The 27243-nt window shown below is 44.4% G+C and overlaps 1 protein-coding gene across 5 annotated transcripts; it reads right to left on the bottom strand.

Moving 5' to 3' along the window:
- On the bottom strand, nucleotides 1–27154 carry LCMT2 (leucine carboxyl methyltransferase 2). 5 transcript variants are annotated; one of them, XM_085316591.1, is made up of 15 exons: nucleotides 26961–27152; nucleotides 26465–26592; nucleotides 24755–24836; nucleotides 24260–24440; nucleotides 21866–22022; nucleotides 21147–21336; nucleotides 20609–20716; nucleotides 16389–16479; nucleotides 13921–14178; nucleotides 13518–13748; nucleotides 10193–10290; nucleotides 8717–8904; nucleotides 8490–8625; nucleotides 4642–4849; nucleotides 1–275 (listed from the first exon to the last, which is right to left on the bottom strand). In XM_085316591.1, the coding sequence occupies exons 1-14, from the start codon at nucleotides 26997–26999 to the stop codon at nucleotides 4661–4663; spliced, it is 2076 nt and encodes a 691-aa protein (XP_085172717.1). In that variant the 5' UTR covers nucleotides 27000–27152; the 3' UTR covers nucleotides 1–275; nucleotides 4642–4660. The 5 variants fall into 5 exon arrangements, with proteins under 5 accessions (XP_085172717.1, XP_085172718.1, XP_085172713.1 ...); XM_085316587.1 differs by lacking the exon at nucleotides 1–275 and adding an exon at nucleotides 3160–3962; XM_085316590.1 differs by lacking the exon at nucleotides 1–275 and adding an exon at nucleotides 3160–3933.
- Between the last annotated feature and the right edge of the window lie 89 nt (nucleotides 27155–27243).

Here is a 27243-nt window from a genome sequence, read left to right as displayed (position 1 = left end):
ATGTGATGCAAGTTCAATCCACTTTATTATTCTGCCTATCTAGCTTATATAACCTTTCCAGCAAGCTCATGTGTCCACGCGCCTCGCAAAGCATTTCTATTGGTTGTCTAGCATTGTCCACGCGCATCTGCTCAGTTTCTAATAGGCTGCTGTGTCGACTCCCTTCCCAGGTGCACATACTTCTGCTTATCTTGGTTTCTCACTCTTCTTGCCTTCAAGGACTTATTCTTTGGTGACCTTGAACAGCCTGTTGCTTATTTCAGCTCTTCATACTCCTGTAAAATAGCCAGGGCCCCGACACAGGGCCCCGACAGTTCCCCTTAAGCACTGTGCACAGCCCAATTATCCCAGACCAGCCACATCTTGCATGTACAGAGGGGTCTGAGAGGTGGCTAAGAAAAATCGGTTTGCCATCTGTGCCTCCACCCATCAACATTCTTCARTGAATGCCTGACAGAGAAGCCTGGCAGTGAAGGAGCCCTCAGGGTGTTTGGGAGCAGTTTTCTTCTATCCATCCACTCGCTTGCCTGGCCACACTTCTCAAGGGAATAACTTGGGGCTGTGCTAATTGTACCTGACTCAAGTTAACCTATGGTCTGTTTGGTCCAGAGGATTCAAGATTCCTGTGATTCACCGGCGCTCCGGGGCATGCCTGCTGCAACAGGAGCCAACCTCCTGCCGACACCGTGCTGCAACCACGCTCTGGGGCTTGCCCACAGCCCTGCTCCTCTGGGCTGTGTCCACAGGGGCAAGCGCACGCTCCAGCCCGTGCTGCAGAAGAACGGGGGCCCTAAAGGTGACACGTGGCAAAGGGAAAGTCAGATCCACGCTGCGGCACACGTGGCGCCGCGCAGACCCTGCCTGGCGCTCCCGGCAGGGCTGAGCTGGGTTTGCTCCAGCCCCCACCGCCCCGAGCCCCGCACCGCYGCCTCCACATAGCGATGGTCTCAGCGAGCAGGCAGCAGCCCGAAATCCGCAGCCTCCTGAAGGGACACGCTTGCCTCATGGGCACCCCCCGACCCGCCACCTCAGGCAGCCTCGGCCCTCACCTGCTGCCGCTGCAACAAAGCTCTGTCCGCCAACAGAGCACGGCTGCAGCTGCCGCCTGGCCGCCGAGCGCCACGCATCCACAGGCTGAGGCCGGAGCAGGCGGAAAGAGGTGAGGCCCGGGGCAGCGCCCTCGCGTGCTTGTGGCGCTGCCCCGGGGTGGCTCCCGTGTGCGATACACAGCCCGCAGCAACTCCGCGGGACTTGCCCCGAGGCTGCTCTGCCCGTGCCTGAGAGACCGGCGGTGATCAGCGAGCAGACTCTGGGGCTGCCCCGGTGTGAGAGTCACGCAGAGCAGCTCTGGGATGGCACAGCCCATCCCCGCAACACTGGGAGGCAGCAATAAGGAAAAGCTCCCTGTGCTACCAGTCCATGAGCGCCAGGAAGGGGCGAGGAGCAGGGCCCATGCGCTTAACCGTGACCRAAACACCGGAAAGTAGCAGTGCGTGTCTATGGCTGGCTGCAGTATTCGTATGCAGGGGAAGCCAGTCGTGGCTGCAGTACTGGCTTCCTGACACGCGAGGGCGGGCATGGAAAAAGCAGTGCGCATGCGCTCGTCCTATGGGTGTAGTATCGCTCTGACGACACACGAGGGCAGCAGCGAGCGCGCCGCAACGCACTGCGCATGCCGTCGGGTTGCTTGAAGTACTGTTTTTTCGACACCCGAGGACAGCAGTGAGCACGACCTTCTGCCGTGCGGATGCGCGTTCCCGTTGGGTGTAGTACCGCTATTTAGATACCTGAGAGCAGCAGTGAGCAGGACTGGGCGCAGTGCGCTTGCGCACGATTCCGATACACTACTGCTTTTTCGACACTGGAGGGTAGGAGTGAGCCGGCCGGAGCGCACTGCACATGCGCGCCCCAAAGACACCGTGCTCACAGCAGGGGGCAGCAGCCCGCCGCAGCAGCCCGGGGGATCGGTGCGAGCCCGCGCCCGAGAGACCGGCGAGGATCGGCGAGCAGAGTCTGGTGTTGCATCAGTGTGTGAGGAGCTCTGAGACGGCACTGCCCGCCCCCGCGAAAACAGGAAGCACCAATAAGGAACAGCACTCTGCGCTCCTGGTGTATGAGCACCGGGAAGGGGTGACGAGCACGTCTCATTTGCTTACCCGTTGCCGAAACACTGGAGAGCAGCAGCGGTCACGCGGACTGGCACTGCGCATGTGTGCGACGGCTGCTTGCAATATTTTTTGTATGCAGGCGAGGGGAGAAGCGAGCACGTTGGGTTCTGCGCATGAGCCTGTTGGCTGGCTGCAATACTGAGTTGCTATCACCCGAGGGTAGCAGTGAGCGCTGCGGAAACAACGCATGTGCACGCACCCGTCTGCCCTACTTTCTTGATGCCCCAGGCTACGGTAAAGTGTGTTGTGCATGCACTCGCTCTCTGTCCGCAATACTGCTTTATGGAAACCTGAAGGCAGCAGTGAGCACAGTAAAGCCTCTGAACAAGCGTGCTCCCACTGTCTGCAGTACTGCATTGTCGACACCTCCATGCAGCAGTGAGCACAGTGAACTTTGTACATTCCTTGCACACAACCACTGGATGCAGTACTAGACTATCATCACCTCAGGGCAGCAGTGAGCACAAGGAGCTCAGTCTGCATTCCCGCTCTCCGCAGTACTGCTTTGTTGATGTTCAAGGGCAGCCATTAATACTGTAAAGCCAGTGCACATACACAAGCCCAGTGGGTGTAGTATGAGACTGTAATTATGCGAGGGCAGTAGGGAGCATGGTGTGCATGTGTTTTTTGCCTGGCTGCAGTACTAGATTGAAATCAAGGAAGGGCAGCCGTGAGCACTGCAGCAGTGCTCTGCAGGAGTGAGCTGTCCTGCTGCAGCATTGGAATTTCATTGCCCAAGGGCAGCTCTGAGCAACTCCACCCCAATATGCACGCGTCCCTCGACTTTCTGTAGTAGTTGGGTGTCATCATCCAAGGGCAGCGTTAAGCATATGTGGGGCACTGCACATGTGTCTGACAATTTGGTGCAGTGCTGGTTTGTTGTCACTTACGGATAGCAGCGAGCAGACCAGTAGCACTGCAAGTGTGTGAACTGACTGGCTGCAGTACTCATGTCATCACACGAGGGCATCAAGGAACAGACAGGCTTCAGTGTGGCCATGTTTATATTCTCAGGAAAGGGCTCTGGGCCAGTTTGTGCACTTGGATAGCACAGGTGGGTTCTGCAACCGACTTCAACCCAGTCTCTGGGCTGTGTCCACCTACCCCACCAGGGGCCTCATCTACCACCCCAGAGAGCCTACCCCCAGGAGGGGGAGGCAGCCAGTCATTCACACACACCTTCTCCCCCATCCTTTTATTTCCCCATAACATGTCACATACTTGAGACATTTTTATGAGAAAAAGAGCAGGAAAGGTGGCAGATGAGGAGGTACAGAGCCTTTCCTTTGCCCTCACCAGGCCGCTACTGCTCTGCTGTGGCCCTGGCTAAGCTAAACTGAATGTCTCACTAACCTCTGGACACYTGAACAGAAGCAGCTGTTGCTTTCAATGCTCATTATTTTTTCTCCTTTCCTTCCCAGGCCAGAGCAAGCACTCCCAACAGAGATGGCAGGCCCTGACCAAAGGTAGTCAGAGTGGCTCCTTAGCAAGCAGGGCAGGTCCTCCTGTGCAGAGGAGCAAGGAAGTAAACTCTGCGCCCCTCCCCTCCTGACAGCCTCATGCACATCCAACAAAACACTACTGTGTGACAGTGCTAGGGGACCACAGACCTCACGGAGCTCAGTTGGGCAGAGAAAATAAAGCAGGAGAAAGCAGTCCATAGCATCCCCCATCTTCAGGTTGGAGAGACGAGACTACAGCAGAAGCAGTGCAACTCAGGACACACGCAGGGACGTCACAGAAGCTGATTCCAGACAGCAAAGCACTGCAAATCCAGCAGGCATTTACAGGTAACTGGAAACACAACTAAGCTGGTAAGTTTCACATCCTGCAGGTGTGTACAGATGTACCCCCTTCCAGAATCTCTGCTTTGCAAAGCCACTACCTCTACTCCTTCTCTATAACACTACTGCTACGAAGAACCTGCACCCTGTACTCCATCAGACCAGCCCCCTTACTATGGCACCTGCAACTCCCCAGGCACAGAAGAGATCAAGTGTTAGTGGTGAGGCTTACTCATGATTTCATGTAGCATGCCTCCCYCACACCCTTTTCCATATATCCTCCTCCTCCTCCCAAATAACAGCTAGTGGAGTTTTTGAGCTGCTAGCAAAGAGAATCAGAGGAATACAAGTTTGCCAGATCTTAACTAGTTTCAAACATTCTCTTCTGCTTATTAGTTATGCTTGATTGATCATTTTTGATTGCTTTTGACTCACTGGCGCTTCTTTATCTCCAAATCAGCATTGTGCAGGCTCATMTCTCTTGAACAAAGCACTGTTCCTCATTTTGTCTCTAAAGGCTACTGCTTCCACCACAGAGCTACTTTTGCAGTATTTTATTTATACCAACGCAGACAGCAGTAAAAAATACTCTGTCTTAACTGTCCCTCCTAATCTGCTGTCCTTATCTCACCCTTACAAAAGCTGTGGAAACATGTTGCTGCTTTTGGACCTAGAAGTGAATGTCTCACCCTAGTGCAGCAGCGTGGTTCAGTCCTGTTCGGTTCCTGTCAGTGGTCCTGTCAGGATGTTGCTGAGGCTCAAAGAGACAGGCTCTGAGTTGAGGTGTGTCCCAAAGGAGAAGCAGTTCCCACCACCACCAATGAGCAACAACTCTTTCTCATTCGGTAGAAATATACTGCTATGATTATGTAGCATTAATGGCCACTCCAGATGCTCCTGAAAAAGGACAAAGAAATTTGAGTCCTACGTTAAGAAACAAAAGCATGTGTGGTCCAGAGGACACCAGTCAGTTGCATACTGGGGAAGTGCACAGAGGCCAAGATAGGGAACTGGATGTAGTAGATTAGGATGTTTGGACAGAAAGTGGATAAGAGCGAGTGGCTTGTCTAAATGTTTCAGAAGTCCAACATCTTATAGTGAGATTTTTATTAGAGAGCAAAAGGAATTGGAATAAGTTGAACCAGTCAGGCACCTCTTAAATTGGTTTCAGTTACTACTTCTAATCAAGCTGAGTCTCACTTAGGGAGTAACCCTTGAACATACAAGCCTTCAATAATTTGCATCACTGTTGGACCTGACAGGACTGCATAAAAATCTCATATACTGCTGTAGAGATATTCCATATGATACTTTCATTAGAGAGTTAGTAAGAGCTAGACAGGGTCCATCTAAGGCCCACTATCCTATCCACAAATGTGGGCAAAAACTGGTATCTAGAGAAATGTGTAAGAACAAGGAAACCATAATATATTCCTCTAATATTCTCTAGCTATATAATGATTTACAGTTTAGAGATTTGAATCCAGGAGGAATGTCTTTGTGTTTTGTAGGCCTTAACTTTTTTTTCTCCTTAGAACATGCCCAGTCATTTTTTGACTCCATGTAAACCTTTGGCACTCAAGTCCTGTGGTAAGGAATTCCACAACACATAAAGAAGCACTTTTTGAAACACACTGCCTCCCATCTTCTTTTGAGGTCTTAGTTCTTGTATCAGAAGAAGCAACAAACAGTCATCCCCTATTCACTTTCTGTGACACTCAGTTTCATGGATTTCTATCATGCCTCTTTTCCAATTATGTTGTGTGTCATGGTATAATGAAAATTGTTCATATATCCTAATGTTGTTTCCCATGAGGCCACTTACATTTACCTAACGGCCTAGTATTTAGTTGTCCTCATCATTCAGCTACTTGAAACAATGCATATTCTGCCCAAAAGGATTTATTCTTTGTGTTGTGTCTCTAAATAAGCTTTAGCACTGCTGAGTTTTTCATTTGTTATTTATAACAAACAAGCCTGATCTGCGAAGAACAGAAGTACCTCAATGYGTAGGTATGATCAATGCCTACAGATGGTTCCCTTCCATGTTGAAAAAAAATTGATCCTGCTGCAATAGATCTTCAGTCAGGCCTACTTAATGGCAGGGCAGAAGGAGTTTGAATACTACTGAAAGATTACAAAAATGTTAACAAGATTTTTTTTCCCTCCCCATATCAACTCCATAGGAATCTCAAAGGTTTTATTCCAGTATAAAGGACACTGAAACTATCTCAATTTGAGTTCCTTCTGTTCATCAGTTAAAGTGTGCTAGGATCAGAACCATGGAAATATAGCAGATTGAGTGCACATGGAAATGTTCATGCATAAGAAGTCTAGCTCTTGCTTTTGTATAAGAAACATCAGTGGGAATTGGTCTATAGAAACCCTTGAAGAGACAGCTGGAAAARAGACATTTATAGATCTGAGCTCCAGGAAGCATCCAGTGCATGACCTATGTATCTGATGATTGGAAGAGGAGCTCTTTTGTGATGACCTCTGATATTCAAAAGCTCAGGAAAGTGAAACTTGGAGAAACACACTGCTTGTAGGTAATGGAGACTGTAATAGTACAAAACTGCTATGCTGGCAATTCAGTAATTGTTGAGGCCACTTGAACCTGAAGAGGGCAGGGCACAGATTTCCCTTCTAAGAGCTTGAGACAGAAGGGAACTTCATGAGGGTAACCTCATCTCTGGTCTTGAAGAAAGGTCCAGAGATAGTGATTATCACACATACCTACCAGTGCTGACTGGTCTGCGTCTATTTCAAGCTCAGATAAAGTTGCCAGCCAATGGTTTTCACAGATTTACAGAATAGTTGGGGTTGAAGGGACCTCTGGAGATCATCCAACCCACCTGCTCAAGCAGGATCACCTACAGCAGCTTGCTTCTCATATGAGAGATGCTCTAGTCCCTTAATCATCTTACTGGCCCTTCTCTGGACTCATTCCAATAACTCTGCATCTCTCGCACTGCAGAGCCCATGGACACAGTACTGCAGATATGGCCTCTCCAGTGAGGAATACTGGGGAAGGATGACCTCCCTTGTCCTGCTGGGAACACTCTTCATAATACAGCCCACAGGACTGTTGGCCCTCTTTGCCACAAGGGCACACTGCTTGCTTATGTCCAACTTGCTGTCCACCAGGATGCCCAGGTCTTTTCTTCTGCAATGTTTTGGTGCTATCACCTTCTAAGACATGCACCAGAGCAGTATACTAGTAGTATAACGTACTGCATACAAAGTCATTGACATCTCCAGTCTTCTAAACTTTGAGATCAATCCACAAACACTGAACAGTACTATCAATACTTTATCACAATACTAGCAGGTACTAAAGGTGAGAAATGTGCCTAAGTTAAAACAGATAATTCACAAGCAAAGGCAGCTACCAATCCATCTGCATCTATTTACTCAATTTTTAAAAAGTTACTTTTATTCTTTTATATAGAAGTGCATTACCACAGTACCCATACTCACAGCTATCTAACAGGAGTAGCCTATTGTATCTGAAGATCATTAGTTTCTTCTTCCTCTTTGTAACAGAAGCTAGAAGGGGTTAAACTGCTTTTAAGCATGCTTTATGCCCTCAGGAGAATTCGGCAAGGTCAGCCTGAGGCACATAGTATCTATTATAAAAAACAGACCATTCACAAACTCCAACTTTCACCAAGGATAGGATTCATACATACAGATAACCCAAGAAATTAGAAATCATATGCAAAAGAAATAAAAGCTTGTCAGGCAACAGAAGCTTTGTCTAGGCAGTAGTATTGTAGATGAGGGCTATTCACAGACAGATGGAGATTTAGACTAAGTTTTGCCCCGACAGTGCCAAAACCCTGCTACGTGACATCCCCTGTATGATTGCTCTTGAGAGCCATAGAACAGAATCATAGAATAGCTGGGGTTGGAAGGGACCACTGGATACCCCCTAGTCCAACCTCCCTCCTCAATGCAGGGGTCAACTAGAGGAAGCTGCTCAGGACCTTATACAGGCAGGTTTTGACTATCTCCAAAGATGGAGACTCCATAACCTCTCTGGGCAACTTGTTTCAGTGTTCAATCACCCCTACAGTAAGAGTTTTTTTTTTTTTAAGTGGAATTTCCTGTATTTCCTTGCTATATTCTTGCTGTCTTCAGGCATCAGCTACAACACATAGCAGATTCCACCATGCAGTATTCAGTAAATTATACCGCAGACCTTCATAAAGATTAACTGATGCTCTAGTTTGAACGATTCTTTTCRTCCACAGACGTCCTAAAATTACTATGCTTATGCCCATCTGTTCCCCTTGTCTAAAATAGAATAGCTCTCTGCCCTCCAACTTTTTGTGTGCTCAGACTCTCCCTTTGTTAAAACCATATTAAGTTCTCCGGGCTAGTCAAAGCACTTCAAAATTAGACTTTACCTCAAAAGAGAAGTTACAAATGACCCTTTTGCATTCTCTGTTCCCTAAAAGGGAATAGCCCAGAAGTTGCCACCTTCCTTCCCAAAACACCATTTATCCCAAAAGAACAGTATTTCAGTACTTACCACACTAATCATATAGTCCATGCAGAGACCAGTCATTAAGTCAATGACAGTGATGCCTGGCACAGAGGAAGAGTGAAACCATACTCCACCAACAAGCAGGAGTTTTTCATCATGCACATGTGCTGTATGTGAATACCTGCAAGTTCAGAATGAGACTGAGCTGTCTTGGTAAGGAAAGCTAACTAGAGGCAGGCCAAGAGTTCACTTGCTAAATGCTCTCCACTTACCTTGGGATGAGGGGAGGGTACGTCTCTACTGTCTGCCACTGAAAGCCATGTTCAATCTCTCTCAGAAAGAAAACTGAACCTAAGGGCTGTTCAGCTGCTCCCAGACCTCCTGCAATAAGGACTCCTCCTCTCCAGCTACAGGCACTGTGAGAGTGACGGCCTTCTGGTACTGGACCTTCAACAGGAATCTAAAAACAAAAGTCCAAGGCTTAAGTTTGCAAAGCTAAGGATCATCTTCCTGACCAGGCTATTAAATAGCCTCTTCCTGTTTAATCTCCTCTGGCATATAACGTTCTCTCCTGCCACAGGATAAGGACAACTGGTAAAGGGGACATAAGGAGTAAGCATGATAGGGAATGACTCCCCTTCTCCTCCCCTTCCCAACCCATGAACAAAATGGTGAACATGGGTGATTCCTCCAAGGCTGGAAGCCTCCTAGAAGACTAGGTAAAAGTGTTTCCATCTACACTATTTTCCATACTTTTTTAAAGAGTTTAAAGGAAAATCACAGCAAACAATGTGGAGAAAGTTTCAGAGGCCATCTGGTCAATTCAATCCCATTCTCCCAAGGCAAATTCAGCTCTATTACCATCTAGAGAGATGGCTGTCTTAACAGTTGCTGAATGTCTCGAGTGACAGGAATTTCTGGCCTCCCTAGGCAATCTATTGCAGCACTTCACTATCTTCACAACTAAAAGCTTTTCTTAGTGTCTAACTGAAGTTGCCCTTTAYATAGGCTTTTTGTCCTATCCCAAATAAACAAGAAGAATCATTTTTTTTGTGCTTTGTGCAGATACATTTTATATATTTGAAGATTTGTTTCTATAGTGAATCTTCTCSAGACTCAACGAGCTCCTTCAGTCTTCTCTTCTAAGTTATGCTTTCTGTTCATTCTTGCTGCATACCTCTCTAGAGCTGCATTGCAACTGGTATACACATACCAATGTGTACAAATGCCTGATGGGAGAGAGTGAAAAAGATGGAGCCAGACTCTTCTCAGTGGTATCCAGTGACAGGATAAATTGAAATACACAAAATTCCACTTAAACACAAGTTGGTTCTGTTGTTGTTGTTTTGGCTTTGTTTTTACTGGGAGGGTGGTCAAACACTGAAACAGATTGCCCAGTAAAGATTATGGAGACGCCACCTTTGGAGACACTCAAAACCTGACTGGACAATTTCCTGAGCAACCTGTTCTAGCTGACTCTGCTTTGAGCAGGATAGTTAGACTAGGTGATCTTCAGGTGTCCCTTCCAAACTCAACTATTATGCAATTCTGTGAAGACTGTATTCCACTAAAAATCAAGGTGGCTAAAAGTTAGTTAGAACCCTAATCACTAGGAAGTGCCACAATACACTGCCAATACCATCTGATTTAATACAGTAATGTGTGTGATTTAGTTGGGATTCCAATACTGCAGCACACACTACAGAGTGAGGCAAGTTCTACTTTCCTGGGCCTCCTGTATTTCTTACCACAGTGCAGGAAAGTTCCTCAGCATGCAGGAAATGCCAGTCCCCTAGCACAGGCTGCATAGCAGAACGGCCCCCATATAGAAACAGGTACTTTTTACCTACAGAAAAATATAACCGGGTGAACAGAAAAGTTTGGATTTGACATGTCAGAAAACCAAAAGCTTTTCTTTGCATTTAAGGGAAGCTGACTAGAAATACAAATCAATGCATTCAGATAGAAGTTTTAAACACTGTCTGTATTTAGACATCTTTCAACCTGATAAGCATTTGCAAACTTCAGCAACAGAGGCAAGAAATTGTTTCACAGATATAATTACTCTTCTATCTAGATCTTTTATAACATACAGCTTGTGAATAAAAATATTTTTAGCCTTCTGTATTTTTCACGTTTGTGATTATTCGGAAGACCCCCAACATCAACTGATATTATGTACTGACTGAATATTTAAGATCTGAATGGAAATCTCACATTACAGTTGCAAAGCTAAGAGGAAAACCCGTATATGTTAATATACTAAATGGAATTAAAGAAAATTCAAGCAGTGGGAAGAAGACACCAGTAGAACTAATAAAACTAGAAAACCCGAAGAACGTAAATCATAGCAACATAATGACATAGATTTATCCAAAGAAAACAGATGGCTCCTCATAAGAAAACCAGAACACGTATATGTTCTCAGAAAAAGGAGATTATGATAGTTTAAGTGTGCAGGAGTTAATCTGGAGAAGCCACCAAAAAGCAGGTTAAAAAAGGTGCAAGAGTACTTTGGGGAGGATGTCAAGTATGTGCATTAACTGCACTATACCCTGTCAGCTCACAGTCATAATGGACTGCACAAACAACACAAGTTTTGGTCACTTGCACTGCTTTTATTTTTGTCAGACTGTATTGTAGCAGCAGTATTATTCATAAAATATTATTCATCCAATTTAGCATTTTCTTCTTTATTATAAAATTTGGTCTGGAAGGCTGAACCCTAAATGACATTATGCTATTAATTAAACATTGCTCAACAGATTCAAGGTATGCTCCAGACTAGACTACCAACTGCTTAGTGATTTCACTGGTGTTCCCCTTCAAGTATTCCCTGTCAGCTACTAGAGAAAAAAATAGCTCCAAGAAGGGACAGCTTTCATCTCCAGAATTTCACTCTCAGTACCACCACTGACTTGCTAACAACTGCTGAAGTATTCATCCCTTATAGCCAATATATTTTACTGGACAACCTTTCAGCATGCCATTGCAATGCTTGATTCTAGACCTCACAACTACTGAGTACTGGTATTAGAAGCGTAACACTTCTTCTGAGCAATTTCTCAGGGATAAAGAGCTAAGGACCCCCTCTATAATTAAGAYATCCTTCAGAGGTGAAATTCTGAGACTCTTCTGGTATAATCAAGCATAAATCAGTTTAGCCACAAATGACCTCAAAGAATCAGTCTTCTCAAACAGAATAAATCCCTAGGTTTCAAATAGTATTTACCACTGGGGATTAGATAATCAAATTTTGAGTCTAAAAAAAGGAGGGGCAAAAAAAGGGGGGGGGGGGCCAAAAAAAAGGCTCCCTGAAAGATCATTTTAATTTTCTTACTACTTCAAAGAAATCTTGAAATCTTCATTCTGTGAGAGTTGTACTAAAACCAGCACAGCAACACATCAGATCATCTAGTCCTATGTCCTGGTTTCAACAGTGGTCAGGAGTGGGTATTTAAGTGCTTCAGATCCTTTGTTTTATACACCTCATGTATTTGGCAGGCTTGAATAGATTTTTTCAGTGAATCTATCCAATCTGCTTTTCCAACTCAGGTAAGCTTTCAGTACACAGTATCTTGCAATAAAGAGTTTCATGGAATGATCATCACACTGTACAAGAAAGATCTTTGGTTTTACTTGAACCTGCCTGCCTCCTAACAGTTTTGTTTCATTCTCCTTCAATTCTTGTTCTGGAATAGATGCTGAACAACAAATACCTGCTCACCTTCTTCAGGTCATCCACAATTTAGTGGATTTTGATCATAGCCTGTCCCCTCACCTGTTTTTTTCCAGTCAGAAGAATCCAAGTCTACTTAAGCAATTTCTTGTATGAAGCTGCTGCTCTGTCCTTGTCACTGTCTCTAGAGTTTTTGTTTGTTCTGTTTTTTTCCACTATCTCTAGGCTTTTTGTTTGTTTGTTTTGTTTTTTAAGACGGGGAATGAGAAATTAGAACTACATAGAGTGTTTACATGTGGACAAAAAAAAAACTTCTATACAGTGCCACAACAGTATTCTCCATTTTGTTATTTGTTCCTTTACCAATAAAGGTTAACACTAAATTCTTAACATTAGATTTGCTTTTCTTTTAAACATCTATTTATTATTACAAAGTCTCACTCACTAGTAGTAATAGCTTAAAGCTGTCTCTGTATGAAGTTGGGATCATCATCTCCTCTATATGTACCATTCTAGTTGCACTAAGTTTCGTCTGGGCATTTTAATACTCATTCATTCAGAATTGTGATACCATTGTTTTCCCAGGTAAATACAACATTAGCAAACCTCTCACTACTGGCTTCGCATTCCAGATCATTAAAGCTTGTGCTATTTAGCACTGTCTTTATAACAAACGTTTGGAAGACTGTTGGGGAGTACATTTCCACTGAAAATTGTCTGCTTACTCTTAGTACACTTCTACTTTGCCAAATGATTTTCCATGCAAGGCCCTGTCTCTTTAACCTGTAGTTGCCTGTAGCCTTTGATGAGGTACCTTGTTGAACTTTTTGAAAAATCCAGTAAAATTGTGCTAACTGGATCTCCCTTTAGCCACAAGCTAACTCCTTAAAAAAAGAAAAAAAAAAGTTTTCCTCAGAAATGCAACACAGACAAATGCTGTACTTCAGAGGAAGAGTAAATGAACACATTGCTACCTGTATTCTTTATTATAGTTTTGCCCAGTTCAGACCTTGCATAAAGACAGCTCCCTGCATCAACCCAGGATCCTTTACAAAAGAGAAAACTGCTACCATACCAGACATCTTGTAAACATTGGTAGTTACATTTTTAAGAGAGAATCTCTACATCAGAGTTAGTACTTCAGCTATTTAATCCCTCAGTTTGCATTATAACTATTATATGAAAATCTTCAGATCTGACAATATCACTTCCTTTAGTGCCAGAATCCTTCTACTAGTATTTCAGAATACTTCAGCATAGGACAGGCTTCTGCATAGGGCATTCCATGAACTTACTTGAGAACAACACTTTTAATATTAACCAGAAATAGCTGAAAATGTGAATCTTCATTTGTGGGTGGCTAGGCTTATGAGACCCCTTTCCAGGCTTTTTACCTCTGAACATTACTTCAGTTGCACTGTGTCTCCAACGCAAAGTAGCTGGTTCAGCAACAGGCTGCAGGTCTATAAGCTCCACTGTAACACCATTCGAGTCCAAGGCATTACAGCTTTCATGGAACTTTAGCCGCAATATTCCCAAAGCTGTACTTGATGGGGATGTTCGTCCTCCTATCATCAGAGCCAGGCTGTTCGAGAGACATGACACAGTATGGTACAACCGTCCATCTGCAGAGATGAGACATCATGGTTCAGACTGATCTTTCTGTCATGAAACTCAGAACCTTCAGATCTCTGACTGCCAATGTAATTGCACAGTGACATTGCTTTCCACTAGACATTATTTCATTACAAACACAGAAACATCTGCCTTACACTTGCCACCAGTACAGGGACTCACCCCATCTTTTACCATGATTTTCCTTTTTCACAGAGCCAGCTTTCCAGCAGCCTTTATGCTTAATTAGGACATGGAAATTTCTCATACGACAGTGCTGACCATCCTCCTCCCCAAAACCTCCAGTCGTGAGAATGACGTTGGGTTTTATAAGAGCAGAGTGRTGACCATAACGTCTCAGGCCAGCAGCTTCAGAGTACATTCCACACACTGATGCAGTGATCCTTCCAGCCATCCTGACAGGACCATCACCACAAGGAACTGCAAGCCAAAAAGAATCAGGGAATCTTCAGTTTCACACAAGCAAGAATAGAGGACAACATTTAAATGGACTGAGTATAAGATAAAACAAATCCGTTTAGCTTTCCAAAAACAAAGTTGTGAAGCAAGTTAATACAGCACATAGACCATCAGACATGGTCTAGGAATCACAATGGAATGGTTTAAACCATTACCACTGTCAACTTCCACTTACTGCTCCCTCAACTCCTAACACAATTCTGAGCCTGTTTTAATCGGGGTGGAGAAGGAAGGGGCTGAGAGAAAGACAAAGAGTCTACCAAGGAATTGTTGGTTCTTAAATTGATGTAGCAAGACAGCAGTCATTGAAACACCTCTTCTACAATTACTTTTCTGCAGACATAAATACTTGGCTAATAGCAAAGAACAGCAAGAAAATAAAATAATAATAAAGATCAACAGTTGATAGCTGGATTTCTAAGTTTCTCTCTGGAATTTGATCTCACTTTCACAAAAGCATTGAAATAAAGTTCTGAACCATAAAGAATAATATGTTAATGTCTGACAGTCCTATTATAAGTATTTTTAGTCATCTCAGTATCTTCTAAAAGCTATATCCCTTAATATGAAACATAGCCTTTCACCACAGAACTGTAGCTCACCAACATCGTACAAGCTGTTTTCTTCTGATTGATTTTGAATTTGCATCTTCTTTATCAGATACCTCTTATTCTTGTTTTTGGAGATTCTGGGATGGAGAAGAAGCTCTCAGTTTACCTTTTATATGCCATAGCTGGAAGTTTTACTTATAATGAAGGTTGTTCAGTGCAAGATCCTACTTTGTGTAATGAAGTCATGAGTTGCCATTGTTTGGGCTGAAACACCTTCCTGCTGGTGGAACTTCTTGAGGCTGAGGGTTCCCCCTTCCCCTTCAGGAAATACCCTTACCCATGCTTTGTTTGGAAGATGTAGCACTGCACTCTGTTGAGCAGAAACTCAAATCTATTTGAGGGGATAGCGGAGGGAACACAGATATTTGAGATGTGGGCATTTTTTTAATGAGAATGGCAGAAGGCAAGTGCAGGTAACTTATCAGACTTTGAAGGCTTTTGCTGTCAGTTTTAAATACAACAGAGACAGCAGCAAAAAGACACTATTCCTGTTTCTAAAGGATTTTAAATGTCTTCACTGTAATAATCTGTCAGATAACCTGCTCTATTTCCAGTTTTGTACCAATTTTTTTACTTAAAGATAGAGCCAATGTATCTTTACAAGCCTTCTAGGTTTTAACATAAGGACTGGTGACAATCACACCGTCTATTAAACCTCATCCCCATTTATTTAGCTTGAATTTGACTACTCTTCAGATCTAATCAACAGAGAATACAATGTATTCARTGACGCTGTTAGCTTAAGTATTCCATCCTGCTTTATCCTTCTCCAGCAGCTTGTTTCTGCCTTGTAACAAATTTTTACTCTCAGTGGCCCACAGAACTATTTGTGGAGCTGTACTGTGAACAAGACCAGTGATGTGAAAAATGTTAAAAAAAATAACCCTCTCCTTCCCATCCTGGAAAAGAAAGCAAGCAGCCAGAAGCAGGAATTTCTTTGACTGCTAGTGCTGTCATTTTTTTAATTTTATTTTTAAGTCATAGACACATAGCCTTGGCTTTTCCCCAACTCTATCACTCTTCTCCCACCTAAACGCCCCGCCCACAAAACACAAACAAAAAAAGAGCAAACAGAAAGATCCTCAACATATTCCGATTTAAAAATATTTCAGAACAGGCATGATGCACATATTATTCCAGCCACAGGAGACGATGAAAAAAAGAACAAACTGTTTGACATACCTCTGAGTGCTCTGCAGGAGCACTTTCACACAGCAATACTTTCACACAGCAATCAGTCCGGGGCATCCCAACAAAAGGAGGTGCAGGGTAGTTTGGCATTGCAGCCATGCACTGGAGGACTCATGTATAAGCAGAAGGAAGAGTTGTTCTGATTGGAAGGTTCAATATACCAAAAGAATTAAACTGATCAGAACCATTTGAGTCAGGACATGGCTTTCGCCTCACTATGGACTGCAGGACAATCATTAGAAGGATGGATGAACCTACTCAGATGGTAGCATCCTGTGTGTTCCTTCCTGAGGTTTACTGTCTCCTAAAAATCTTAGAAGCCTGCATAAGATAAAGAAGTGAATAGTATGAAAACTAGTCAATATTTACCTGTCATGTTTGATAACAAAGGAGTCCAGGAAGACTTCATCCCCTTTGCTGCAGTCAAGACAAAATAATGAGAACATTTCAGATGCCATTCCTGTAGCAAGCCAAAAGAAAAAACTCAGAATCTTGGAACAAGCATTGGAAAGAACATAAGGATGACCACAGCGATCAAATCAAAGGTCAGCCTAGCCTAGCACTGTTTCCAACAATGACCAAAATTGGAAGCCTGAAGAAGAATCTGGTAACAGTGCAAATGTACAGTAATACCTCCCCTTCTCCCAGCCTTCAAAAGTTAAAAGCTCAGGGATTTTCTAAGCAAGAAGCTGTATCTTTGTATTGAATAACTTTTGATAGATTATTCTTCCATGAACCTGTTAGGTTGCCTCTTGAACTCACATAAACTTTTAGCAACTGTAATATATTGCAAGGAGCAAGGAGCTGCACAACTTACGTTGCATGAAGAACATCCCTCTTTCTTTTTGAGCTTGCTTCCTTTTATGCTTCTCAGTTCTGATCATACAGCAGAGTGATTAAGATTTCTTAAGGGTTCTGGAATGCAAGTGATCCCAGAGAAGCCCAAAATGTTCAAAGGAGAAACATGATATAGCTCACATGACTGGAAAACTGCCATGGATGGCTATGTGCTTTTTAGGAAAGACAGGCCAGGAAGGCAAGGTGGTGGAGTTGCTCTTTATGTGAGAGAGCAACTGGAATGCATCGAGCTCTGCATAGGGGTGGAGGAGGAAGAAGTCAAGAGCTTATAGGTGAAGACCAAAGGGCAGGCTAACATGGGGGACACTGTTGYGGGTCTACTACAGGCCACCTGACCAGGAAGAGAAAGTCGATGAGACCTTCTACAGACAGCTGGAAGTAGCATCATGATCACAGGCCCTGATTCTCATGGGGGACTTCAACCACCCTGATATCTGCCGGAAGAACACAACAAGGCACAAACAGTCCAGGAGGCTCCTGCAATGCATCGATGATATCTTCTTGTCACAAATGGTGGAGGAGCCTATGAGGAAGGGTGTCCTGCTGGACCCTGTCCTAACTAACAGAGAGGGACTGGTTGGAGATGTGAAGGTTGGCAGCCTTGGCTGCAGTGACCATGAGACAGTGGAGTTCAGGATCCTGCAGGACAGAAGTAAGGCAATAAGCAGGATTGCAACCCTGGACTTCAGGAGAGCAGACTTTGGGCTCTTCAGAGACCTACTTGGAGGAATCTCAGGGGTTAAGGCCCTAGAAGAAAGGGGAGTCCAGGAGAGCTGGCTAATACTCAAACAGTTTCTCCAAGCTCAAGAGCGGTGCATCCCAAGGAGAACGAAGCCCAGCAAAGGGGGCAGAAGACGTGCATGGGCAACCAAGGAGTTCCTGGCAAAACTCAGACAGAAGAGGAAAGTACACAGAATGTGGAAGAGGGGACAGGCTACTTGGGAAAATTATAGGAATGCAGTCAGACTATGTAGAGATGCAGTGAGGAAGGCTAAGGTCCTGCAGGAAATTGAGTCGGGCAAGGGATGTTAAGGACAACAGGAAGGGCTTCTTCAAATACATCAGTAGCAAGAGGAGGACTGGGGAAAATGTGGGCCCACTACTGAACAGGGTATGGGCTCTGGTGACAAAGGATACAGAGAAGGCAGAATTACTAAATGCCTTCTTTGCTTCAGTCTTCACTGCTAAGGACAGCCCTCAGGAATCCCAGAGCCTGGACGTGAGGGAGAAAGTCTGGAGAAAGGAAGACTTTCCTTTGGTTGAGGAGGGTAGGATTAGAGAYCTTCTGGGCAAGCTTGACRTCCACAGATCCATGAGCCCGGATAGATGCACCCACGGGTAGTGAGGGAGTTGGCGGACATTGTTGCCAGGCCTCTCTCCATCATCTTTGAAAGGTCCTGGAGAACTGGAGAGGTGCCTGAGGACTGGAAGAAAGCCATTGTCACTCCAGTCTTCAAGAAGGAGGACCCAGGCAACTAGAGGTCAGTCAGCCTCACCTCCATCCCTGGAAAGGTAATGGAACAGCTCATTCTGGATGTCATCTCCAGACATATGAAGGAAAAGAAGGTGATCAGGAGTAGCCAGCATGGATTCACCAAGGAGAAATCCTGCTTAACCAATCTGATAGCCTTCTATGATGGCACGACTGGCTGGGTAGGTAAGGGGAGAGCAGTGGATGTTGTGTACCTTGGCTTCAGCAAGGCTTTTGACACGGTCTCCCATAACACCCTCCTAGAGAAGCTCAGGAGGTGTGGGTTAGACGAGTGGACAGTGAGGTGGATTGAGAACTGGCTGAAAGGCAGAGCTCAGAGTGTGGTCATCAGTGGCATGGAGTCTAGTTGGAGGCCTTTGGCTAGTGGCGTCCCCCAGGGCTCAGTACTGGGTCCCATCCTGTTCAAYTTTTTCATCAATGACCTGGATGAGGGGACAGAGTACCTCCTCAGCAAGTTTGCCAATGATACCAAGCTGGGAGGCATGGCCGATACAGCTGAGGGCCGTGCTGCCGTTCAGAGAGACCTGGACAGGCTGGAGAGCTGGGCAGAGAGGAACCTCCTGAGGTTCAACAAGGGCAAGTGCAGAGTCCTGCACCTAGGGAGAAATAACCCCAGGCACCAGTACAAGCTGGGGGCTGAGCTGCTGGAGAGCAGCTCTGCAGAGAAAAACCTGGRAGTGCTGGTGGATGACAGGTTGACCATGAGCCAGCAATGTGCCCTCGTGGCCAGGAAGGCCAATGGTCTCCTGGGGTGCAGAGTGTTGCAAGCAGAGATGATCAGAGGGCTGGAGCACCTGCCCTATGAGGAAAGGCTGTGAGAGCTGGGCCTCTTCAGCCTGGGGAAGAGAAGACTGAGGGGGGATCTTATCGATGTGTACAAGCACCTGAAGGGAGGGTGTCAAGGGCACGGGGACAAACTCTTTTCAGTAGTCCCGTGTGACAGGACAAGAGGCAATGGGCACAAATTGAAACACAGGACGTTCCGCCTGAACGTGAGGGGCAATTTCTTCCCTGTGAGAGTGACAGAGCACTGGAACAGGTTGTCGAGAAACGTTGTGGAGTCGCCTTCTCTGGAGATATTCAAAGCCTGCCTGGATGTAACCCTGTCTAACATGCTCTAGGTGACCCTGGTTGAGCAGGGAGGTTGGACTAGATGATCTCTGGAGGTCCCTTCCAACTTTACTGATTCTACGATCTCTGCTAGGCCTTCAACACCTAAATATGATTTCCAGGCTAGCCTTTGCAATCACTCAGAAGCAGGAGCGCAAGCAGAGTCCTGTACAGGAAGGAAGTCAGCAGCTATAGAGTCCACCCTCGCTTTTGTGAATATTAGGGAACCAAGTATGTTTACTCGTATGAGATGGAATGGATTCAGCAAGTTTTGTTACTAGAAGGTATAAACATGAATTAAAAAGGTACAAGAAACCACAATATTATCTTGCTTGGCATTATTGCCCCACCTTCTACCTGAGGTAAAGCCTATCTTTTCAAAATCCCAAATGATACCTAAAATGAATGCAAGTACTGAAAATGGAAGAATCCATTAAGTACCTAGCCAAATTATTCTAAAGCCTGGTCACCCTCAGCAAGGGGCTTCTGTCAAGCTTTTTTCCACCAAGACCTTTATCTTATTCTATCTCTATCTGGAAGGCTAACTGCAGAGCTCTCTGCCATCATATGTCTTATTCTTACACACATTTGTGAACTTGGGCTTGTGGACTTGTTAACCTCCTCTGTAAGCAAAATGAAGAGTCTTTACTTTCTCACTGTATGGACAATTACCCTGAACTGCAATAATTCTTGTAGACATTTCTATACCCTTTGCCAATCTGTCAGCATCTTTCAGTCAACATTTTTGGTACTCACATAGCAGAGTAGATATTTTGTGGTGGCAAAATAAATATAGTACATCAAGGTGTTTTTAAACAAGGTGTTTCAGCACCTGTGGCATCCTTTATACTACCAGTTAGTTTGCTACACTAAGACTGGTCTCCCTGAGAACTAAAGAAGGAAAAAAAAAGTTCCGCTAACACTGGAAGGAGTCTTCTTCCATTGCTCCTTGCCTCAGCCTCGTAATGCAGAGCCCACAGGAAGCTGCACAGCTGATTGACTGAAGATCTTTTTTTCCTGTATGTATCATCTATGGCTCCAGCAGCTCTTGTACAGAATGTGATCATAAGAAGTTGCAGGCCTCTTATGCTATGAGAGCCAGCTCATGAGTAGAATAAAGGAGAGTTACCTCATATTCATCAAAAGGCTCCAGAACCTGCACTCTTCGTTGCTCATCTTCAGGAGTACAGAAGGTAAAAAACTCATTCATATCCATGACGGTACACTCTGTCCAGCCCTAAAACAAAAGTCTCCTCAAATTATTATTTCTGGAAGGATAGAGACTCACCTTCCACAAGAAAGCAATGATTCTAGATGAAGGATTTGCATTAGCCTTTAAGGCTGCCTAGCTGAAACAACAGCAGTCCAGACTCAGGGGTGAAGACAGATCCTTTACTAGTGAAGCTCTTAAGAACTTAGAGACACACTTATTTTAAAAGTCTCAGAGGAACCCCTCCTACCTTAACCCATACCAGAAAGTAGGTTGTAAGTTGGGTGAGGGACTTTCAAATGAGTGGTCATGCTATCAGAGAAGACAGCATCTCAGMCCTTCCCTGTTCGTTTCAACCTATGAATATCTTGGAAGGTACGAGCTGGGCTATTTAAAAGTTACACTCCTTCTCAAGTGAATCAGGTTTCATGCATGCCCTAGAGCTGCAGGCACTTACCTTTCGCAAAAAGCGCCTCTGCTGTGCCTCACAGTCAGGGTACTGTGCTAAAGAGTGAAGTGTAGAATTCAGATGGCTAAAATGCTGCTGCATGACATGTCCAAATGGGTCCTCAGGGTGCATCTGCTCATACAGCACAAAACATGCCTGAGAAAAATGTTCTGCTGCCCACTGTATCAAGGCGTCTGATCTGTGCATAAGAAATAAAATGATTGCAGGCCCACCTATCAAATGGACAGATGCAATGTGTCTTCCTGCAACACATGAAGGCATGCTAATTAAGGCATCCTGACAGAAATATATGCAAAACAATACAGTGCTGGGGAACCGTGAACATCTCCTTCAACTGCTGAGAGAATTCAGAGAATGAAAAGAGAAAAGACTAAAAAGATGTCCCCTCCATCCCGAATTCTGAGGGTTTCTTTTTCTCTTTATAGCATGTCATAGAATCAGTAAGGTTGGAAGGGACCTCCAGAGATCATCTAGTCCAACCCCCCTGCTCAGCAGGGTCACTTAGAGCATGTTAGACAGGGTTGCATCCAGGCGGGCCAATCAATTACTCCATTGCAATTATGTTGTAAGGAGCTGCTTGGGACTTCCACAGTATTCATGAGGCTTTAGTTACAAAACAGCAGGTCTCCCAGCCCTAGATGATTTGCATACAATGAAGCTAGTTCTCATTTTACTACCTAGAGGTAACAGAGGATAATCGAACTGACCTGCTAGTTTCCATGTAAGTGAGCACCACTTCTGCTAAGAAAAGGGTGGGGACTTCATTGTCCAGCCCTGCTTCCTCCAGGGCTTTCTCCAGTTTAGACAGCTCTGATAAATCCACTCCCAGTAATTTATAATCCTCTCCAGAAAAGGTAATGGCTCCTGGGGGAAAAAAATGGTACAATCTTACTACAGTTTTGATGCTACACTGAGAACAAGATGGACAAACAGGAGAATCAGCCCCACAGACAATTGTTCACAAGGCTGTGCTTATCCTTTCTTCAACTCAATTTCTTTGGGACATGAATAAGAAAATGCCCTCACTAAATGAACTTTAAAGGGATAGCACCAAGAAGGATCAGTTAGAGGCCCATTAAACTTAGAACTCAAATGCCATTATTCCTAATGGAAATTTCACCCACAGATTTTTCAAGACTTATTTATTATAACAACACTTTATAAAATTTCTTTTAACAACAATTTTATAGCACCACTATAATTCAAAATGAAATCTTAAGACTTCTCACTTTTAGTTCTCTCAGTTCAAKCCAAGGAAAGTACCATTGCTTTTATAGAACTTGAATCATTTCTGTCACAGCCACAAAGACATTCAAGTCCTCAATTTAAAACAGATTTAAAAATATCTTCAAAACAGATTTCATTTCTGTAAATAGTATTGGGTCCTGAACCCACATATACCAACTCTCTGCAAACACCAGGATTAGTTGCGTAGGTCACTATGCTCATAAATAAGCTCCAACTTATGCCATGATAGCATTTGTAAGCCATACTTCTGTACTTCACAAGAATATATCATAAACTATATTCTTGATGACTTGTTTCAACCAAAACCAAATCAAACAAGATTGGGAAGCATCTTTAGAACTTACTTTCTCTATGCCTCCATACCAATGCAATTCTATCAGCCCTGAGAACTGTTACCCTACACCGTTCTCAAAAGCATCCACTACTAGAGGCAAAGCAGCCTTCTTCAGCAGCCCATCACAGTGTTTCTCATTTTTTTTCTACCACCTAACTTGTCTGTCCATCACTTCCTGTCCTCTTGACATAGAGGATAAGATATTCCCAACTCTTCTGAAACATGTCTTTTACTTGAAGTATTTTAAGATTATTGGTAAGCATAAGGTTCTTTGCCACAGGATGCTGTTGATACTAAAAATACGAATTGGTTTGAGGAGGGACTGGACAAGCTCATGGAACAGCTACTCACTGAGATTTATTCAGTTGCTCACTTGAGCCAGGGACTTATGCTCTGCACCTAGCTTTGCAGTTGTTTTCTATCCAGTATTTAAATTGATTGTTGCCATCTAAATGCAAAAACATGCATATGTCCCTACTGTATTGCATCCCACATTTTCCAAACCATTTCCACAGCTTATCAAAATAGTTTTAAATTCTCATCCTGCTCACCATATTGCAATTCTCCCAGTTTCCTTCTGGCTTGTTATATTTCCGCCTTCTATAGACTACCATCTTGAACGTTAACAAATGCCTTGAAGAAAATCCCTATATCTTACATCCTTTCCTTTCGCCACTGAACTACTGCTTACTCTTTCACTGGCATAATCATTCTTTCAGCTCTTCTTGTATTCTACAGTATTTTCATAATGCTTATTTTTTTCCCTGCTTTGGATGCAAGAAAGTCAACTAACGAACAGCAACGAAAGCTTTGCTAGGATCAAGAGACCTAGAGTCACTCCCCTATCCATAAGGCCTATAGATCACAGGATAATTTAGGTTGGAAGAGACTGTTGAAGGTCATCTAGTCCAACTCCTTGCTCCCAGCAGGGCCACCTGTATCCAATTGCTCAAGGTTTTGTCCAGTCAAGCTCTGATACCTCTAAGGCTGGAAGTTCCACTGCCTCCTTGGGCAACCTGTTCATGTTTTTAAACTATCCATGTGGTGGGGAAAGAAATGTTTTGTATACATAATTGGAATTTCCTGTGTTACAACTTGTAACCATTGCCCCTTGGCCATTTGCTGCATGCCTCCGAAAAGCATATGGCTCCATCTTCTCTATACTCACCCATTAAGGAGTTGAGGATTGCAGTAAGACCCTCTTCAACCTTTTTAAAGCTGAACAAATCCAGATAAATCTCTCCCCCTTCCCTTGTATGTCATATGCTCAAACTCCTTAACCATTCTTGTGACCTTTCACTAGATATGCTGCAGTCTGTCATACTCTTTCTTGTACTAGGGAACCCCAAAACAGTCACCAAAAGAAATGATCCTTACCAATGCTTTGTGTTCCAAATTCAAGTTGTCTTGCAAACAAATCTAGTTCCTCTGCTCATCATGCCCCACTTTTTAAAAGCTGAATCTCTCTTTGATTCTTCCAAACATTTGGCACTTAAAACACTCTCCACAAACAGCATACCTATTCCTTCTCCTCCATCATCTTCCACCAGTGCTGACAACTCTTTTATTCCTTTGATCAGAGTGGCTTTTTGGCATGCCACGTTTGGAAAATCCACCTCATATACCACAGTGTGACTCAGAAGGCCCATGTCCTTCAAGCGGAAGTATAAAGAGTCAAAGCCAGCACCTAAAGACAGGATCTGCAGAGAAAGTACCAGAAAAAAAAAATATGTTCAACTCTAGCAGCCTCCTGAGCATCCATGAAGAATATTCAAGTTAAAGGTTATCATCTTTAGACTGACAGAATCAGCAGTCTCCTGAAAGAGGGTAAAAAGAATTTTGTAGAGATATTGGTTCTTTCTTGGTATTTCTGTCAAAGTGACAAATGGATAGGAAGAAGTGCTAGTCACAGATTCTCTGTACTCTTCTGCANAGATTCACTAACAAATATATCAAGAAGATTTTCCATACATGCAGTGGAAACAACCTGTGCACCCAAACAAAGAAAATGCACCTGTGTTCTAGAGTGGCTTTGGGTCTTCAGCAGGAAGTCTTGAACACAGTGATCCACAGCTCGGGCCCGGACATAATAACCTCTGTGGAATGAAATTCAGGTGTAATCACTCTCCAAGAATCTTTTTCTGACACAGGCATCCTCCTTTTTRTTTATTTATTAAAAAAAATTGTATGACTACCCAGTAATCCCACATTTACAGAACCAAACTGGGAGATGTCTGATTTTTGTTATATCTAGAGCTTATTAATAAATAYAGATCACCTGAATTTAATAAATGCATTAACCATCAAAGTATAGATGTCCTAGACAAAACATTTGTAAATATCCTATCTGGACCTGTTCTTTTCTGCACAGGTAAATACACACTGGATGAAAAAATACAAATCCAGACAGTTATGATGCCTTGCCCCGCTGCCTCCATCCATGAAAGGTGGATGGACAACATCTGAGTCCCTGCTCCAAATCACATGTCATAACTACATGAAATTAACTCCTTCACTTACAGGATGATGTGCTAGGCAAGTAGCTACTGGGTATAACAATATGAGTAAGTGTGTTTAAAGGCAATGAAAAGGGAACAAAAGAGGGAAGAGAAGGAAAGTTAGGAAGCGAATTTAATTCTCCATTCTTTCCATGTCAGTGGAGCTTAAGTAAGTCCAAACTCCTGGATACTGTTTAATGTTAGCCTACTTTGTGGGGGTTGGCACCTCTTTTTCTTATAATTTTCTTATAGTTAGTTCTAGCATGTCCCCACCAGGCTTATCAGGTCCTCTCAGCCCCTTTAACAGGCATGTTATTGTCCCCAAGCCTCAGGATCTAAAGGTTTTACTAGATGTTCTAAAAGATACCCAAAAGCTCAGGATTACAGTGCTGACAGCTGCAACACACAACTTCTATGAATTTAATTTGACATGCCAATGTCATGCAACAGATAGACACAAGCTCAGCTTCTAGACCTGATCAGCCACCCTTGTCTTCAGAGGACTGTAAGCTTCTGCTTGAATATCACTAGTTTTTTTTCCTGAATGAAACTTCTTTGACAATTACATCAGAGTCATTTTGATAGCATCAAACAATTAGACTCATATTAACCTAAACTCCACTACCTAAAAAAATTCCCACACATGCATATTAAAAGCATTCATATTTATGTCCTGCAAATCTGCAGAAGAGACCAGTACTCATACTACTGATTCAAAGATACCTTTTCCTGAGCCACCAGATATGCTACTAAAATGGAAATGTATTTGGGAACAGGAAAACTGTAGATGCACTAACACTCTTTGTACATTAGCTTTCAAATTTTGTCTACAGTAGTTCTCAACAGCACTGAATATCTGAGTTAGGAATCAGTCTGATAACACTTCATTAGGACAAAGCTTTTTATTTTTGCCCTTGAACTATGCAATGTTATACTAAAAATCTAAAGCTATTACATTGTTGGCAGACAATGTATCTAATAATATATTATTAGCCCAATAGCTAAATAATTAAGTAATTCATAAAATGCAACCAGGTTAACAAAAAGACTTTGTGATTAACAAAAGCCACAAACATAGGAATCATTTGAATATCATTGTTGAATATCTTGAATATATCACTAAACCCCTCAAAAGTCCCTCTCCATGAAGGAAGATTAGAGCCAATAGATAACTGGCTCTTAAGCTAATTTAGCTTCAAAGACTCTGTGCAACGCCCGCTCCTCACCGGTGTACCAGCGGAGTCCGCCGCCGCCGCCGCCGCCCCACCAGGAGCCCCAGGAAGCGGTCCCGGACATAGCCTCGCGCCGCCGCCGAGCACTTACTGACGGCGCTGCTGTCGCCGGTGCTCTGTACCTGCCGGGAAATGGAGACAGCGCGGGCACAAGCCCGCGGAGCCGGCCCACCTGAATGACACCGCGGCTACTGCCCCGCCGAGACCGAGAGGCATCTGAGGCCTACCAGATCTGGGGCACCTGGAACGCGAATGCCGGGAGCCTCGTGGGGCACGAGCACCACGGGGCCGCACAGCACCAGGCGGAGCCCGGGGACCTCCGGAGACGACGAGTCTCGCGGGCCCCGCCCCACTCCACTCCGTCCCCCGATTCGCCCCATCCCGTCCTGTGCCCCCGCCCGGGCCTTGCCACACCGCCTGCGCAAAGGCATCCGTGGGTCCCCCAGCCGGAATAGCGGCGGCGACGGTGGCCGGACCCAAGTTCACTCACAGCGGCTTCGCGCGGAGCGCCCGGCCGTCCACGACCCATCCCGCTCGCACAGCCCCCCCCTTCAACACTCCCGCAGCGGATATGCGATCACTTCCGGGGTGGGTCTGTCCAATCAGAACATCCTACTCCCCAAGAACATAGAAATCCCTTCCACAGCGCGCAGACCGAACAAAGCGCACAAATCGACCACTCTGCGCGCTCCATTGTCGATGATACTTTAGGGGCGGGGCCAAAAGACAAGCGCGAGGGGGCGGGGAGACAGGCTCGGAGCGCGCCCCGTGGC

The sequence above is a fragment of the Rhea americana genome, unplaced genomic scaffold (assembly GCF_003343005.1).
Source record: "Rhea americana isolate MKP2758 unplaced genomic scaffold, rheAme1 scaffold_472, whole genome shotgun sequence".
Lineage (NCBI taxonomy): Eukaryota > Metazoa > Chordata > Aves > Rheiformes > Rheidae > Rhea > Rhea americana.
This window is presented reverse-complemented; position numbering and strand designations above follow the sequence as displayed.